The sequence below is a fragment of the Mirounga angustirostris genome, unplaced genomic scaffold, assembly GCF_029215605.1.
Source record: "Mirounga angustirostris isolate CCGP_5_RB_7025 unplaced genomic scaffold, mMirAng1.0.hap1 SCAF_16, whole genome shotgun sequence".
NCBI classification, from domain to species: Eukaryota; Metazoa; Chordata; class Mammalia; order Carnivora; family Phocidae; genus Mirounga; species Mirounga angustirostris.
In genome coordinates this window covers 16,745,626-16,763,308 of record NW_026991724.1, presented here as the reverse complement: position 1 = coordinate 16,763,308, position 17,683 = coordinate 16,745,626, and the positions used below count along the sequence as shown (strand labels likewise).

General features: G+C 39.4%; 2 protein-coding genes and 1 pseudogene across 3 annotated transcripts in view; 2 read left to right on the top strand and 1 right to left on the bottom strand.

Annotated features, from left to right (window-relative positions):
* Window positions 1-4,221, top strand: part of NIP7 (nucleolar pre-rRNA processing protein NIP7) — a 94,653-nt gene extending 90,432 nt beyond the window's left edge. For both annotated transcript variants that reach the window (XR_006793500.3, XR_010408145.1), the window contains exon 7: window positions 4,093-4,221. The gene's annotated coding sequence lies outside the window, so the exon portion shown is untranslated. The remainder of the gene's footprint in view (window positions 1-4,092) is intronic.
* LOC123855309 (cytochrome b5 type B) overlaps window positions 1-17,683 on the top strand; it is a 38,095-nt gene that overhangs the window by 15,992 nt on the left and 4,420 nt on the right. The window contains exons 2-4 of the mRNA XM_045890831.3: window positions 4,093-4,221; window positions 4,744-4,773; window positions 14,853-14,881. Of these exons, the coding sequence (XP_045746787.1) occupies window positions 4,093-4,221; window positions 4,744-4,773; window positions 14,853-14,881 (188 nt within the window). The remainder of the gene's footprint in view (window positions 1-4,092; window positions 4,222-4,743; window positions 4,774-14,852; window positions 14,882-17,683) is intronic.
* On the bottom strand, window positions 145-3,519 carry LOC123855948 (ER membrane protein complex subunit 3-like; annotated as a pseudogene).

The window sequence follows — 17,683 nt, the reverse complement described above, 5'->3', positions numbered from 1 at the left end:
CTGGATTGTTTTGTTTGTTTGTTTGTTTTTTAGATTTCATTTATTTACTTGACAGAGAGAGAGCACAAGCAGGGGGAGCAGCAGAGGGAAAGAGAGAAGGGAGATTGAGAGCCCGATTCGGGGCTCAATCCCTGGACTCTGGGATCATGAGCTGAGCCGAAGGCAGAAGCTCAACCGACTGAGCCACTCAGGCGCCCCTGCTTGGATAATTCTTGACTGGTTATTGGCTTTATTTTGGCCCAGAATGAGAGAATAAATGCTCTGAATCCCAAATACATAGAAGTACCAGGATGTAGCATTTACCCAGATGCAGCTAATGCGAATAGTTGAATTCCTTGCTATAGCATAAGCTTAAAACAGGGTCATTGGAAATAAGACTTTGGTTGTAACAAAGCCTAAGCATGTCATGTTACCCATTCACGAGTAAGAATAATTGGGAGGACATTTGTTAAATTCCCTTTCACCATGTCTGTGAGCATAATGATATCAGTCATAAGAGAAGTCATAAGTATCCCTTTAGTTTTTTGAAAAATCCATCCTTTGGGGTGTTTTCCGGAGGACTCTGCTTTGTATTAGGACTTCATCTGTCAAATACTTGCTCCTGGGTGAGTTTCTTGTCACTCTGCAGCAGGATGGTGGATCATGCCCACAGAGAGGGTGATGATAAACGTGGGCAGGAACACCCAGAGGCTCACATTGGAGTCGAGCTGCAGCCCCTGCCATCTTTTTTTTCTTTTAAGATTTTATTTTATTATATTTTTTTAGAGAGAGAGGTGTGGAGGGACAGAGGGAGAGGGAGGGAGAATCTTAAGCAAGCTCCATGCTCAGCGTGGATCCAGACTTGGGGCTCGATCCCACAGCCCTGAGATCATGACCTGAGCTGAAATTAAAGAGTCAGGCACTTAACTGACGGAGCAGTCCATGCACCCCTAAAGATTTTATTTTTATGGAATCTCCACACCCAGCGTGCAACCCTATTGCAGAGTTACATGCTCTACTGACTGAGCCAGCCCGGCACCCTTCGCGCCATCTTAATTTATTGAGAGCCAGCCTAGTCAGGATTGCAGGCCAGGCCCTCAGCCTGGGCATTACCTTCTCCCAGAGCTGGCCCTGGCTGTGCTGTGGCCTCAGGCCTAGTGTGCTGCCTTCAGCTGGGCTGCCATTTTATTTTATTTTATTTTATTTTATTTTATTTTATTTTATTTTATTTTTTAATTTATTTGAGAGAAAGAGCAAGCGCTGGGTGGGGGGTGGGGACAGAGGGAGAGAATCTCAAGCAGACTCCTCGCTCACACAGGGCTCGAACTCATGACCCCGAGACCATGACCTGAGCCGAAAGAGTTGGATGCTCAACCAACTGAGCCACCCAAGGTGCCCCTGCCATTTGATTTTAAATAGTTTCTGAAGTTTATAGAGTTCTAAAACAGTCATCAAGATTCCCTGAACTCTTGCTTGTTTTAAACCATCTGTATTAAAACCACATATTGAAGTGAGAGGTACTAAACCTAGGTTTTTTTTGACCACTCCAACCTTCCTTGCCTCAGTGAAAAAAAAATCAAGCTATAAGATAGTGTATACCGTATGAATTCATTTTTATAAAAACACAAAAACTTATTTATCACTGCCTACTCTATCAAATAAGTACTCAATAAAAATTATAGCATAATGGTTGAAATGATTGAATATACAGTAAAAACAATGGATATATATTATATAATTGTTTAAGAGTGGCATTTTTTTTTTTAGAGAGCACGTGGGTGTGCACGCACACATGTGGTGGTGGGGGAAAGGGGCAGAAGAAGAGGGGGAGAGAATCTAAAGCAGGCTCCATGGCCAGCATGGGGCGACAGGGAGCTTGATCTCACCACTCTGAGATCACCACCAGAGCCCCCACAAACCCCAAGTGTTGCACTTTCTTATTTATAAGTGGTGAGAGAGTGGTGAAAATGAAAATACTTTGTAGCTATAGATAGAGCCGTGCAGGAAGTCATAAATTCAGCCATTTCCTGAAATAATCTCATGCTGCTAAGAGATTTTATTATCCTTTTGCTCTGAAAGGCAACATAATAGTTGGGATGTATCATAAGGAAAAACTGTCTTCCATAGTTGAGGTATATAGAGCACAATGAGGGGGGCGCCTGGGTGGCTCAGTTGGTTGGGTGCCTGCCTTCAGCTCAGGTCGTGATCTCAGGGTCCTGGGATCAAGCCCCACATGGGGCTCCTTGCTCAGCAGGGAGCCTGTTTCTCCCTCTCTCTGCCCCTCCCCACCACTTGTGTTCTCTCTCTCCCCTTTTCTATCTCAAATAAATAAATAAAATCTTACAGAGCACATTGGACACAATTCCAAAGCAAATGGCTCACCGCAGCTGAGAGAGCTCAGTTGTAATAACAGATGAGTGATGGCTATCTTACTCTTGCTTGAAAACAGCCTGCTTAAGTACTGGAATGGGAGATATACTCACTGGACAGAGACCTTTTAGGTGAGAAATAGAGAACTTATCCTTGTCCTAGGGAGCTCATAGGCAAGTGACTTTGCGAGGTTACAGTTAAGAGTTCTTGGGCTTCAGTTGAATTCATCTTTAAAATAAGGATGGGGACACCTGGTTGGCTCAGTCAGTTAAGCGTTTACCTTCTGCTCAGGTCATGATCTCAGGGTCCTGGGGTAAAGTCCCACATTGGGCTCCTTGCTCAGCGGGGAGTCTGCTTCTCCCTCTGCCTCCTGTTCCCCCTGCTTGTGCTCTCTCTCTCTCTCTGACAAATAAATAAAATCTTAAAAAAAAAAAAAAAGGATGGGGGGTGCCTCGGTGGCTCAGTCAGTTAAGCTTCTGACTCTTGGTTTCAGCTCAGGTTGTGGTCTCTTAGTTGTTGAGATCGAACCCCCCCCATTTGGGCTTAGCAGGGCGTCTGCTTCAGATGCTCTCTCCCTTTCCCTCTCCTTCCCCCTTTGCCTCTTCCCCCAGTTGTTCCCCCCTCCCAATAAAGAAAACCAACTAAAATAAGGATGATAATATTATTCCTGCTTAAAAGGTTGTTATAATAAAAAACTACTTAAAAGCATCACTGATATTTTAAAAATACAGATTTAGATATGTCATGTAATGTAAATTCTAAATTTGCTCATTGTAAGTAAATGTTTATTGAATATTTAAGTCAGGGACTGTGCTAAATGTAATTTTTAAATATTTTATTTTCTCAACAGGTGGTACTTTATTTGGTAAAACAATTTCAAAAGGGTCTGCAGTGAAAAATCTTCCTTCTACCTTTTCTCCCAGCCCCCAGGTTCTTTTCATTGTTTTCAGAGAGATTTTATGCATGTATATATATACACACACATATATGTATCTGCTTTTTAAAGTCACAGATGGTAGCCTATTATATAAACTACACCTCTACAAAGTATTTCGTATCTTTATGTCATTTGATACAATAGTAGTTAAGATAGGTGCTCCTGTTATCTCCATTTTATAAACAAGAAAGCAAAGACCTCTCTGTTTCTTAGTACCTTGTCCAGGGACACATAGCTCGTCAGTCATAGACAGGATCTACTTCCTAGGTATAGAGGGAGTCATTTTGGTACCACTGATTGGACTTTTTATCTTGAAACCATTTCAGACGTACAGAAGAGTTGCAAGAATAGAATAAAGAATTGCATATACTCCTTGACCAGAGTCTCCATTTGGGTTTCTGCGGCCGTCTGGATAATGTTGGCAAAAAGAGTTAAGCCGGGAGCACACGTTGTTGTAGTTGCGCTGTCTTGCTAGCCGCCTTCAGTCTGGAACTGCTCTTAGGCTTTCTGTAGCTTTTGTGACCTTGATGTCTTTGGTGATCACAGGCCGGTCGTTTTGTAGACTCTCTCTCAATTTGCTGTTGTCCTAGATTTCTCCCCAGTTAGGCCAGTATTATACACTTTTGGTGCGAGTATCACCAGTTATGTTGTGTTCTTCCCAGTGCATCCCATCAGCTGGCATACGGTGGCGATTCGTCCCACGACTCCCGTTAAGGAAGGAAAAAAAAAGCAGAAGAGGGGAAAGTAACATAAATTAGTTTTCATTTCCGCGGGCCCAATGTTCAGCAAGTATCTTTTCTTTGTAGCATCCTGGGGGAGAAGAGGTTCTGCTGGAACAAGCTGGTGCAGATGCAAGTGAGAGCTTTGAAGATGTCGGCCACTCCGCTGATGCCAGAGAAATGCTAAAGCAGTACTATATTGGTGATGTGCATCCGGTAAGAACGAGCTGAGCTAGGAGTGCTTACAGAGACGAAGCTGCTGAACAGCCACAGAACACAAGGAGGGGGAATGAATCATTAAAACGGAAACTCATTGAACCCAGCCATCAGGCTACATATTCTCCCAAATCCTTTTGCCCGCTGTGCCGAGATACAGCTTCTTGTATGTAAAGCAACACCGGTAGTTATCTGAAAAGTTAAGGGAAGTGATTTTGGAATTTTTTTTTTAATTGATTTTTGTAATGCAATTACATCTCTACCTAAAAGAATGATTTGGTGGTTCTTGGAAATTCCTTGCTAAAGGTGGTAACTGTGGACGTTCTAACAAGGGACCCTGATAGGCCCAGAGTTGGGGCAGGGAGAGCATCTGCCTTTCTACAGACCTTGATGTCTCTCAGAGAATTCTCTATTACCAGAATGTATTCTCATGGTCTAAGGTTAGAAACAAGTACATAGTGCCCAGGGTGAGAATTCATTTGGATATGACTTAAAATATTATTTGTTTTCCTTTTTTAACAGAATGACCTTAAACCTGAAAGTGGTAGCAAGGTAAGAAGTCATCTCTTTCTCTCATGTGTTTCAAGTGTTTATATTTCTATTTACTCAAATAGAACGGCTTTTAAAAAAATTAACAAGAGAAGTGTTTACTTTTCCCCCCAAGCAAAAATCCTGTTTTTTCAGGAATTTGGACTCAGTGCCATCTCAGGAAAAAAGAATAGCTGAGTCTTAAACAGTAGGAAACATTTTGTTCATGCTTCTATTTGCTTTAAAAAAAAAAAAAAAAAAAGGAAATTCTAAAGCCAGTATGGTTTTGAAAGAAATTAGTTTATGGGTTCAGTGTAGAAAAGTATTTCTTATTCTTACATTAAATAGTACAGGTGATAACAATTCTGTGTTGGAAAAAATCATTGGGAAATTGATTTTCGCTTAAAAGTCTGAGGAGTTACAGATTGAAGTAATTGACTGGAATGGGCCTTTCTGTCCCTGTTACCCAGATTTAATCCTTTTATCGTATAGGCTCACATAGGCCTATACTCATTTCATTTACTCAGTGATACAGCAAAAATGAAAGAGTAAATATTTGAAAAACTTAATGTGCACTGCATAACATACCAGGCATAAAATATGAAAGCCTTTTAGCTTCCCACAAGCGGGGCTCTTCATTTCCCTTATTACTTCAGGCTTTTTCTTGACTTCCTCCTTCAGGCAGCTATCAGGTTACCCTTTCACTTAAAGGGACAGCAGTTCAGTTGCTACCAGAACATCATTGCTTGGCAATGTCGGCAATCTGTTGCTGTGCAATCCAGAGTGTTTGTGGAAATTAACTCTTCCGTCTTGCTACACTCTGCTATTCTGAATTGTTGAATTGTTTATGAAGGGGGGTGAAATGATTCTTTTAAATGCTTCCGGAGCACTGTTGGTTGGTCTATCTTCCCCCTCCTGGCACATGTAATGAAGGTCAAGTTTGAGTTGTGCGTGGCCTTGCTGAATATATTGGACCTGTCTAGAAGACATTGGTCTTGGTTAAAGTAAACATTTAATTCAAGGGATATTCCCATTTGTGCCAGAGATACACGTTGTATCTAGGAGCCATAACCCACTTTCACACGTCAATCATGAGAGCGCCTTTACTGAAACAATGGAAAATATTTTGGGAATTATAATTGTCTAAAAGTCTACAAATTGCTTCTTCTTGCTATTTTTCTTCCTTGGTGATTCAGTATGTGGTGAGGACCATTCTTGGGAATGGAGAGCGGTGTTTTTCAGATTCTGTCCCTTGGACCACCTGTGTTGGAATCCCTGGGCATGTTTCTGAAGTGTCTATTTCCTGCTTCCACTACTACTGATTCATAGTCTTTGGAGGTGGGACTTGGGAATTTGCATTTGAAGTAACCCAGGTAGCCAAGCACCAGGCTTTTTGCTAAATGATGTGCCCATCTTTCCATTTGAAAACTTGGGGAACTTTAATTCTCTTCTGCAGGAAGCACGGTCTACCTGGGATAGGCCAAAGAATGAGTTAGAGATGTCTCAGCTAAATTAAATCTGCTGAGCCTTGGACTTTTTGTAAGAAATACAGAAAAAGAAACCCTTTCAACTCACTGAATTCTGTATTAATTTAGAAGTTTCCAAATGTAGTTTGGCCCCTGCCTGGTATAAACAGTGGCTAAAGGCAGTATATTCAAAGCTGTTTTCCTTATGTCTTTTGTACCCAAAGGACAGTCTCCATTAAGTGGAGAGTAGGTTATAGAGTGTTCCCAGTCATGCTGCTGTATTTTAGGCAGATCAGGCAAGGAAAACCTTTGGCAAAAATTTCAAGGCCATCTACATAGGTTTTCACAGAGCTATAGTCCAACCTGATTTCGGTTCCAGGAAGAAAGTCCTGGTCCCTCAGATTTATTTCTTACAACGATTTTAAACAGGCACTTCTGTATCTAGGATGTAGATGTCTCCTTTCTTAATTTTTCTTCACTCACCATGGAGTAAAGGATGTAAAATTCATTTCATTAATACTTTCTTTTATTTATTTATTTATTATTTTTTAAAGATTTTATTTATTTATTTGAGACAGAGAGAATGAGAGAGACAGAGAGCACATGAGAGGGGGCGCGTCAGAGGGCGAAGCAGGCCCCCTGCCGAGCAGGGAGCCTGATGCGGGACTCGATCCCGGGACTCCAGGATCATGACCTGAGCCGAAGGCAGTCGCTTAACCAACTGAGCCACCCAGGCGCCCCTCATTAATACTTTCTTTTGGGGGCGCCTGGGTGGCTCAGTCATTAAGCGTCTACCTTCGGCTCAGGTCATGATCTCAGGGTCCTGGGATCGAGCCCGCATCGGGCTCCCTGCTGGTCAGGAAGCCTGCTTCTCCCTCTCCCATTCCCCCTGCTTGTGTTCCCTCTCTCGCTGTGTCTCTCTCTGTCAAATAAATAAATAAAATCTTAAAAAAAAAAAAAATACTTTCTTCTGGTTACAGGTTCCTAAACCTCTACAAAGAAGTGATTTTTTTCTTTTTTAAGCCTAATTAAGAGGTGACTTCTGCCTCAGGGGACGGAGTTTTCATTTCCCTTCTCTTTCTTTTCCCTTCCTTCATTTCTCCACTTCTCTCCTCCCCCCACAGCTTCCCATCTCTTCCCTGCCTGAAACTACTCCCCCCCCCGCCCCGCCCCCAGCAAAATAAAAAAAAAAGCCACTGAGAATGTGCTATTCCAGAGTAGAAATCAGAAACTTTTCCCCAGTTTTTTGGCAACTACCTTCCCCACTCCTTTTGCTACAACAGAGGTAAATAATTGATGGTCACCATTGTTTTCTTGTTAGATTGATAATATCTGAGATCCAAGGCCCTGAAATATACAAAACTAAAATGCAAAAGCTTAGAAACTACAGATCTGGCAGCAGATGTTTTTCTCACCTGCTTCAGTCGTAGATAATGGATTAGAATTACAAACCTTTTTGTCTCTGTGAATCTCTTCCTCCCTGGAATAGTCCCCATGCTGAGAGCCATCAGTCTTCTATTCCTACTTGAGTGAACATTTTTTTGGTCTGCTTTGGATTATGGAAACTCAACTTAGAAACACTTGGTGTTGGGGCGCCTGGGTGGCTCAGTCGTTAAGCGTCTGCCTTCAGCTCAGGTCATGATCCCAGGGTCCTGGGATCGAGCCCTGCATCGGGCTCCCTGCTCCGTGGGAAGCCTGCTTCTCCCTCTCCCACTCCCCCTGCTCTCCCTATCTCTCTCTCTGTCAAATAAAATATTTTTTAAAAATTAAAAAAAAAAAAAAGAAAAGAAACACTTGGTGTTTTCTGTGTCATTTTGCCTGCCTGTCTACTGTAGAGCGAGTAAGCTAGACACATTTGTGGTCCATGATGTTTCCCTTTGGGTGATGCGTCCACTTGTGGGTTCGTTGTTTGAGCTGCCGGCAGTTGAGGAGATGAGGTACATACACATGCTAACCTGGCAGAAGTAGTCAGTACCATTTCATTCGTTTATTCAGCAGATACTGTCTAGGTGACAGTTCAGCAGCTCCAGGTATCATTACAACGAGTAGACTCAGTAACCTGACCATTTTCCCATTTAAATTTTTGAAGGGGTAGTACACGATGTACATGGCAAAAAATTGAAATAGCGCAAAAAAGTGTACTTTTATATATACGTTTTATATATAAATAAAACCTATCCTTTATGTATAATTATGTTAATTGTATATAATACATAAATAATATATATTTGTATATATATTTTACATATATATAAAATGACTCCCTTCCATCTCCAACTCTCAGTCTCCCAGTTCTCCTTCCTCAGAGGTAGCCAGCTATCATTTTCTTGTTTTCTCTTCCCAAGAGATTCTGTGCATTCATAAATATAAATGGGTGGACAGACAGATCGATCCATTGATCAGTCAGTTGATAAGCAGACCAACATCCCTTCCTTAAAAAAAAATCACATACTGTTCTATACCTTGTTTTTTTTTTACTTAAAATTTTTATCTTAGTGATTGTTTTTTTTTCCTACAAGAAACCCACTTTTTCTTTTAAATTTTTTATTTAAATTCTAGTTATTTAACATACAGTGCAGTTAGTGATTCTTGTTTAACAGTATCCCATAGACAAGAATTTTGATGAGATGGCATTTGCCGTACGTAACAGGATTTGATGTGTTTTTTAAAAACAAATAAGAGGGGTGCCTGGGTGGCTCAGTTGTTAAACGTCTGCCTTCAGCTCAGGTCATGATCCCGGGGTCCTGGGATCGAGCCCCGCTTCGGGCTCCCTGCTCAGTGGGAAGTCTGCTTCTCCCTCTCCCATTCCCCCTGCTTGTGTTCCCTCTCTCGCTGTCTCTCTCTCTCTCTGTCAAATAAATAAATAAAATCTTTAAAAAAAAAAATAAACAAACCCCAAAAAACAAATAAGATTGTGGGGCGCCTGGGTGGCTCAGTTGGTTGAGCAATTGAGCGTCTGCCTTCAGCTCGAGTTGTGGTCCCAGGGTCCTGGGATTGAGACCTGCATCAGCTCCCTTCTCAGTGGGCAGTCTGCTTCTCCTGTTCCCTCTGCCTCCCCCCTCGTGCTCTTTTTCTCTCTTGTTCTCTCTCTCAAGTAAATAAATAAAAATCTTTTTAAATAAATAAATAAAAACAAATAAGATCGTCTCCATAAAGGCTTAACGTGTTATTTAAACTTCATTTTTTAAGTTAAGAGTTAACTTTTGAAATCAAGTAAATTCCATGTATGTTAGAAGCAATCTGTAAGTTGCATTTAAAAGCAGATACATATTTTTCTTCCTGATGCTACTCACTTTTGTTATACAATAGTTTTCTAGAACACATACATAATAATCAGTTTACCTTCTCTTTTATGGGAGAGAAACTAAAAAGAATACATTGTTTATAATTATGTAATGTAGTTACTTAGTTGCATCATACCAAAAATTTCCTTCAAAGAATTGTTTAATATTCCTGTCATACATAAAACCTAGTTCATTAATGTTTGGAATGGTTATGCAGGTGCCCTTTAGCTGAGCGGTGATTGCTCTTTACCAAATAATTTTGCATGGTTGATTCATTGTTCCTGATTTTGTCTAACATTTCTTTTTTGAAACATACTATTTTGAAATAAAGCATAGAATGTAATGGCAAAATCCGTCTTGTAAAACAAAATATCCATTGCTGAGGCATCTCAAGGATTACTGTCTTCTCATAATGCTTTATTTAGAAATAGTGTGTAGTTTTGCATAAGAAGGTGTTAGAAGGATAAGGTAACATCTTTTTCAAATTAGTCCTCCAGTGTTAGAACAAATTTTTCACTTCTTTGGTCCCAGTAGAAATTACTCTGTGAATGTTGAAATTTTTTCTTCAGTGATATCTTATATATGTTATTACAGTGGGTTCTCGAGAGAGTCATACAGAAATTTGTCTTAAAGGGTGTTTTTCAGCTTTGAATTTTGTCCTTACATGCAGGGAGATATTTTTTACTTGACTGGGCTGACTCTAGGGATGATACATACTTTACAAGACAGTAATTATTAATACACTGGAGCTTCTTGAGAAGGCTGTCCTCAAGATCCGCACATGGGGGACACCTGGGTGGCACAGTGAGTTAAGTGGCTGCCTTCGGCTTGCCTTCATAGTCCCAGGGTCCTGGGATCGAGTCCCACATCGGGCTCCTTGCTCAGCGGGGAGCCTGCTTCTCCCTCTGCCTCTGCCTCTCCCCCTGCTTGTGCTCTGTCTCTCTCTCTCTCTCTGACAAATAAATAAAATCTTTAAAAAAAAAAAGATTCACACATGGCCATGTCATAGTTGGGACTATAAAATGTTGAAATCATGTATTTTAATAGTCAAACTTTTTAGATTTTAAGAAATTAATACTGAAATTCATATTGTGACAGTTCATGCTATAAAGTCCATTGTATTATGGGGGGGAAATCCTTTCCAATGGTGTTTGAAACCAAAAGTTCCAAAGTTGTTTTTTCATAAGTTACTGGCCACATAGAAACCACAGTGTTCTAAATAAAAAGCTGCAAAAACTATCGGACCACCCAAATACTCATGAGCTGCACTGAAGGTGTCATGTGGCTAAAAATCCACTTTTTCCAATTTTAAATACTTGGAATCCTCTTGGAATAGCAAGCATCTAATTTAGGAAATAAAACATAAGCTCATTAAAAAAAAAAGGTCCTTATACATTTGCGGTAGGTTTCCCTTCTATTTAAATCTCTGAAAGTCTAAACTGTTTAGGCTGAAGGTTCACTTTATAAATGCCCTGTCTATATACTTTAATGCATCATAATCAGAATTCTGGTGCATTGTTTCATATGTTTATGTTCTGTTGACAGAGTACACTATTCCTTAAGCATGTGTTTTCCCACGTTTTTTCAAAAATGGTTTTCAAGGTGAAATCATGCCCACTGACCCCTAAATCCTTTCATGTATGTTTGCCAATTACTACGTTTCTTTGTCATTCTCTTAACCATATCAAAGAGAGTCCATACTTATGGTACAGTGCCTCTTGGAATCATAGTATCTAGAAGAGCATATCTCTGTATACCAGGTATAAGATAGAAAAATCTACATGTGGGTAGTGCTCCTTTAGTCTTTCCAGACATGGGAGAATAGTGTTTCCTTCTCTCTAACCTTTAGAAGGCTGCTATTGTAGATTTTGCTGAAATACCCTTGGGCCAGAAAATTGTGTTGGGTTAATTAAATATGGCTTTAGAATTAGAGTTTATCTGGTCTGAACCTTTCATTTTATAAGTGAGGAAACTGATTTACCTTTGAACTTGAAGGCTGTAGATAGTTTCAGTTATGAGCAGCTTAATAAAAAGGCTACTCAGATATTAGGAAATACTTCCTTTTACCCTACAGAGTCCGTGTTTATTTATTTATTTTATGAGGAAATTAACGCCTTAATGAACCTCGAACTTAAGAAACCAATTTATTCAAACAGTTAATTTCTGTTAATTTTGAACTAAAATCAGAGTAGGCTTAAAACAGTTTAGTAGTTCAGGGCGCCTGGGTGGCTGAGTTGGTTAAGTGACTGCCTTCGGCTCAGATCATGATCCTGGAGACCCTGGATCGAGTCCCGCATCGGGCTCCCTGCTCGGCAGGGAGCCTGCATCTCCCTCTGGCCCTCCTCCCCCCTTTCTTTTTTTTTTTTTTTTTAAAGATTTTATTTATTTATTTGAGAGAGAGAGAGAATGAGAGACAGAGAGCATGAGAGGGAGGAGGGTCAGAGGGAGAAGCAGACTCCCCGCCGAGCAGGGAGCCCGATGTGGGACTCGATCCAGGAACTCCAGGATCATGACCTGAGCCGAAGGCAGTCGCTTAACCAACTGAGCCACCCAGGCGCCCCTCCTCCCCTCTTTCATGTGCTCTCTCTCTCTCTCATTCTCTCTGTCTCAAATAAATAAAATCTTTAAAAAAATAAAAAATAAAAATAAAAAAGTAAAAAAAAAAACAAACAGTTTAGTAGTTCGGAAGTGTATTCCAGAAACATGCATATTAATTACTTGGTAAGGCTTTTGGTAGAAGAACTCTGGATTTAATCTGCTCTCTTGTAACTGAAATCATATAGTATTGCAATTACAGCCTTCCATGCCAAAATTGAGCAGTCCCTGTTCTCCTGACCAAAAATGTTGCATGTAAATTAAGATGTGGGCAAGGACATAACCAGCCAGATATGCCTGAACACACAAAGGGGTAAGTTAAAGTCAATCATAAACTGTAGGAATTTCACTTAGGCATCCATTAGATTGAGCACAGAGCTTTGGAGTGGAAATGGGAATTGGGGAGCTGTGCATAGAAAGAATGGCAGGGTGGGGGTGAAGGAAGGTTTTGTGTGAACAAAACCTTTTCTTTTTAATTTTGTTAAATTAAAAATAATGTACTTGGCTTCTTTCCAAACTTGGCTGAGGTACTTGGCTTCTAAGAGCAGTGCCTTAAACAACTCTTTCATTATAGTTGATTAAAAGTGGAGTCACTGTAGTTGGCATTTACTTGGCTGTCAGTGTCTTAAAGAGAGGGTCCACTTCTTTCTCTTCTCTTTCCTCCAGTAGTAGGGAAATTGGTCTTTTTGCCTCCAGGGATGGAATGATCTTAAAACAGGAATTGAGGTACTTAGTTTTTTTGTTTTGTTTTGTTTTGTTTTGTTTTTTAAGTGTTTTTAAAATTTTTTATTGCTTATTAGAAACTATTACAGTTGGAGCATATTATGGTCTTCTCTCTGGTCTTTCTCTTTCTTTTCTCAGTTGCTTTCTGCATTGTCTTGAGTTTCACTCCAGTTAGCACACATCCCAGGCCTTTAGTTGTAAAAGAGGCTAAAGGTTTGAAATCTAGAGAATCCAGTAATATGAACTTTGGCTTTTACTGTGATTACAGATTAAACATAACACATACATTACTCTATAATGCCTTCATGTAAGCCTTTCAAATTGTCCTAGTTTTTTTAATACTGACTGTACATTTTTGTTCCAAAATCATTGGTATATATGTGGATAAAGCATAAAAGACCATGGACATTTTCTTGATGAAATTCAATTATTTCATGGCTACTGTAGTGGAATCTTTTATAAGGCAACATTATAAGTTACTCTGACACACACACTACCATAACTACTACAACCAGCACCTTCCAAATGTATAAAACATTTGCTGTATTTCTCAAAGATCGACTAGTAATATGTTTTAATTAACCTGACTGATGATATTCTAGTAGAAATGTCCCAGATAGCAGTTAATCATCAAGGTCTCAAAGAAGTATAGTAGTTTATTTATGTGCTTTATCTGAAACTTTTTATTAAAAGTTTTACTTGCCTGTAGGCTAATTTCTTTTGGGTTTGGGGCATGTATTCATTTGCATGGCAGTGTTTGGGTATATGAAATTAAAACTCATTTCATGATCTGCTCTAAAGTATCTAGACCAGTATGTAGGGTTTTTGGAAATTCTTCGTGATTACTGAAAATTGTGGTTAAACAGAGTTCATATTCTGTGTTCACACCCTAGCATACTTCTACATATTGGCAAAGAGGATATTTTGGGCAGCAGTAACCTATGCTAATGGGTTTGTCCTCTGGCAGTAAGTTAGCAGGCCTTTTGTATATACAGCTAATTAATGGACTCTAGAACTTCATTAGATATTTACTTAAATTGGATTTAAAAATTTTAATAACAGCTTTATAAGATATAATTCACATACCATCCAATTTACCTCTATAAGATGTACCAGTCAGGGGGTTTTAGTATATTCATAGAGCTGTGCCACCATAATCACAATAATTTTGGAACATTTTCATCATTCCAGAAAGAAACCTCATACCATTAACAGTCATTCCTGTTCCCCTCCAACTCCTCTTCCCCTGTTGCCACCCACCCCAGCCCTAGGGAACCACAGATCTACTTTCTGCCTCTAGATTTGCCTATGCTGAACCTCTCATACAAATGGATTTCTATAATACTTGTATAATATGTCGTGTTTTGTATCCAGCTCCTTTCACTTAGCATAATGTTTTCAAGGTTCATCCATGTTGAAGCATGGATCAGTACTTTATTACTTTTTATTGCCAGAAATTTGCTTTTAAGGTTATTTTGATATTTCCCCCCCCTTAATTCCATTCTTCCCATTTCATTGTTAAATAAGCCTTAGGCTTTCTAATCATAATTATTATGATTTCGGAGAGTAACCAGTTCATTTCTATAAGCCACAAAGCAATCATCTGCATGCTCTAGAGCATTTCACATTTGATCTTTTTGACACAGTTTTGATTTTTTAAAATACGTTTTCAGAAAATGTGGTCTTTGCTATACTGCCAGTGGCAGGCCCGGCTGAACTAGGCATGTCATTGTGACTGCAGCTAGTTCCTTTCAATATAGTTTGTATCAGTAGCCTTTTTTTTTTCCCTACATCTAAGAAAGTTTAGGCCATTTTTCTGTGCTTTCCTTACTTGTTCTTCACTAGGGATTACCAGTATGTTATCAGAAATAGAATTCTTGGTCCTCCCAGTGCATTAGGTTTATAAACATCAAACTGCATGAAAGATGAAGTTCTGTTATCAGCTGCAAAGTTTATATAGATATTCAGGAAGATTTACATACTTATTAACCTTCTTTGTTTCTCTTGGTAACTTTTGAATATGCATCTTCTTCAGGACCCTTCGAAAGATGCTCCATGCAAAAGGTTAGTATACCCTTAATGGACTTCCTTATGTTCAACATAATGTCTGGCCAGAGGTTCTTCCATAAATATACATGTATAACATAATTGAAGAATACAGTTTGACTTGGGAAGAAAAGTGGGGAATATAGTCAAGAGTATTGTGAAAGTATTATATAGTGACACATGGTAGCTACACTTGTGGTGAGCACCGCATAAGTATCAACTTGTCAAATCACTGTGTTGTACACCTTAAACTAATGTAATATTGTATTACTATATTTCCAGTATATGTTAACTACATTTCAGTTTTTAAAAAGTACCAGTCAGGGGGTTTTAGTATATTTTTTTGGCCAAAATTACTGCAAATTCAGTGGTTCCTTACCATTAGCAAAATTAATTTTGACAGTTTGAATCGTTTTGAGTAATCTCAAAAGTTCATGCTTTGAGTAATTTTTAAATCATGTTGTGACATAATTTGGAATCACATTTGGTGAGAGGCCAGTGCATGGACAGCTAACTACTGTTAAGTCAAGCCAACAGTCTCTGCAGCTCAGCCCCGCTATGCAACTTCACTTAAAACTTAATCTCATTTAATCCTCACAACCACTCTGTAAGGTATGTGCTATTATTGCATTTTATAGAAGGAAAAAATATGCATTGCATGCGTATTCAGGGATTTGGGTTTTTTTTTTTTTTCAAAGGTTTACTTCAAATATCCCTTGCCGTGGTTTTAGGAATACAATAGTATGAGCTCTGGAAGGTATACATTTGCCTCAATTTAATTTGAGGTTAAGGACAGAGAATTTTAAAAATTTAAACTTAAAGGAAACTATTAATAAATTCGCCTTCCTTAATATTAAGATCTTATGCTCAGCCAAATACTCTGGAAAGAATTTGAAAACACAAGCTATAAACTTGCAGCAGACTTAGGCTACACATAGCACTTGTTAAGAATTACTATGCAGGGGCGCCTGGGTGGCTCAGTCGGTTAAGGGACAGACTCTTGATTTCAGCTCGCGTCATGGTCTCACGTGTAGTGAGATTGAGAGCCCAGCGTTGGGCTCTGTGCTCAGTGGGAATTCTCCTTGAGATTCTCTCCCTATTCCCCTCCCCCTACTCATATGCTTTCTCTCCCTCTCTCTCTAAAATAAATAAATGCATCTTTAAAAAGAAGAATTATTATGCAGAATACATAAAGAATTCCTACAAATCAATTTTAAAAATTTAGTGGACTATGAGAGAAAAGACTTAAACAAGCACTTCACAGAAGAGGAAACCCAAATACAGGCACATGAAAAAAAAAAAAGGTTTAATTTCACTTGTTATCAGAGAGATGCAAATTAAAATCATAAGGTAGGGGCGCCTGGGTGGCTCAGTGGGTTACATGTTGGACTCTTGGTTTCTGCTCAGGTCATAGTCTCACGGTCGTGAGATCTAGCCCTAAGTTGTCTCCTCACTCAGTGGGAAGTCTGCTTGAGATTCCTTCCCTCTCCCTCTGCCCCTCCCCCTGCTTGCTCATGTGTGCTCTTTCTCTCTTTCAAATAAATAAATAAAATCTTTTAAAAATAATAAAATAAAATCATAAGATATATTTTACAACTACCAGGTTAGCAAAAATTGAAAATTCTACAGATAAGAGAAGTTGTTGAGGAAGTGGATCGCCAAGGTTCTTAGGCCCTCTTAGGGGAGCATAAATGGGTACAATCACTTCGGAAAAGAATTTGGCATTATCTAGTGATTTTGGCAGTATGAATAACTTTTGACCCAGAAATTCCATTTCTAGGGATATATTTGAGAGAAATGTGTGCACAAGTATGCCAGGAAACACATACATAGAATGTTCATAACAGCATTATTGAAGATAGCAAAATACTGGAAACAACCCAAATAACCATTCCTTAATAAAATGAATCCAAAAAATAATAAAATAGAATGAATCCATTCTGGTATATTCATAAAGTGTAATACTACAAAGCAATAAAAACAAATGAGTCACAACTACATGCAGTAACCTGAGCAAATCTCCAAAACCAGAGTTCTGTCTTGTGGCTGGGAAGTTACTGTTGCACCTAAAGCTCTTCTGGTGCAGCATCAGTCCGTTTCCTCTGCTTCTATCCCCAGTGACAGCTAAGTATTGCAAAGGATTGTATGAGAACTGGTGGTCAACCATTCTCGGTCTTTTGCACGGAAGAATTTCTCTTCAGTGTTTTCTCAAGGACCCTACTTTTGTCTCTTGTGGTTCTCCAAGATACCTGAATTGATTACCTTTCTGGGGACACTGGACTTCAAAGTTCCCATGTGCCATAGTGCTGCTGTACATGCCAGTTTGCTTGCTTGCTTTTTTACACTAAGCTCCGTGGCTGACATTCTGAACTCTGGGGCAGCTTTCTGCCATACTTAAATGTACAAAGTGCCAGGCATGTTTAGGCAAGGAGAATCATTTTTGTTATTGAAACTCGGCTGGTTTTATTGGCTTCAAAACCTTTTAATACCAAGGCTGCGTATGTCTTAGTAGAGGGGCATGCAGGTCATTTGGATCATGGAAAAATTACACTTTAAAATGAGCAGTGCTAATGAGCTGAATAGAGAAGAATTATTTTAAAGAGAGTGATGACAATCCTGAAGTTCCTAAGGAAAGTCTCTTACAGGACTTCTCAAGCCAACTGCGATTTATTTAACTTTATTTGACCTTATTTTTTCCCCCTAAAGATTTATTTATTTATTTTAGAGAGAGAGCAGGAGGGAGAGGGAGAAAGAGAATCTCAAGCAGGCTCAATCAGGGCTCGATCCCGTGACCCTGAGATCACGACCTGAGCCAAAACC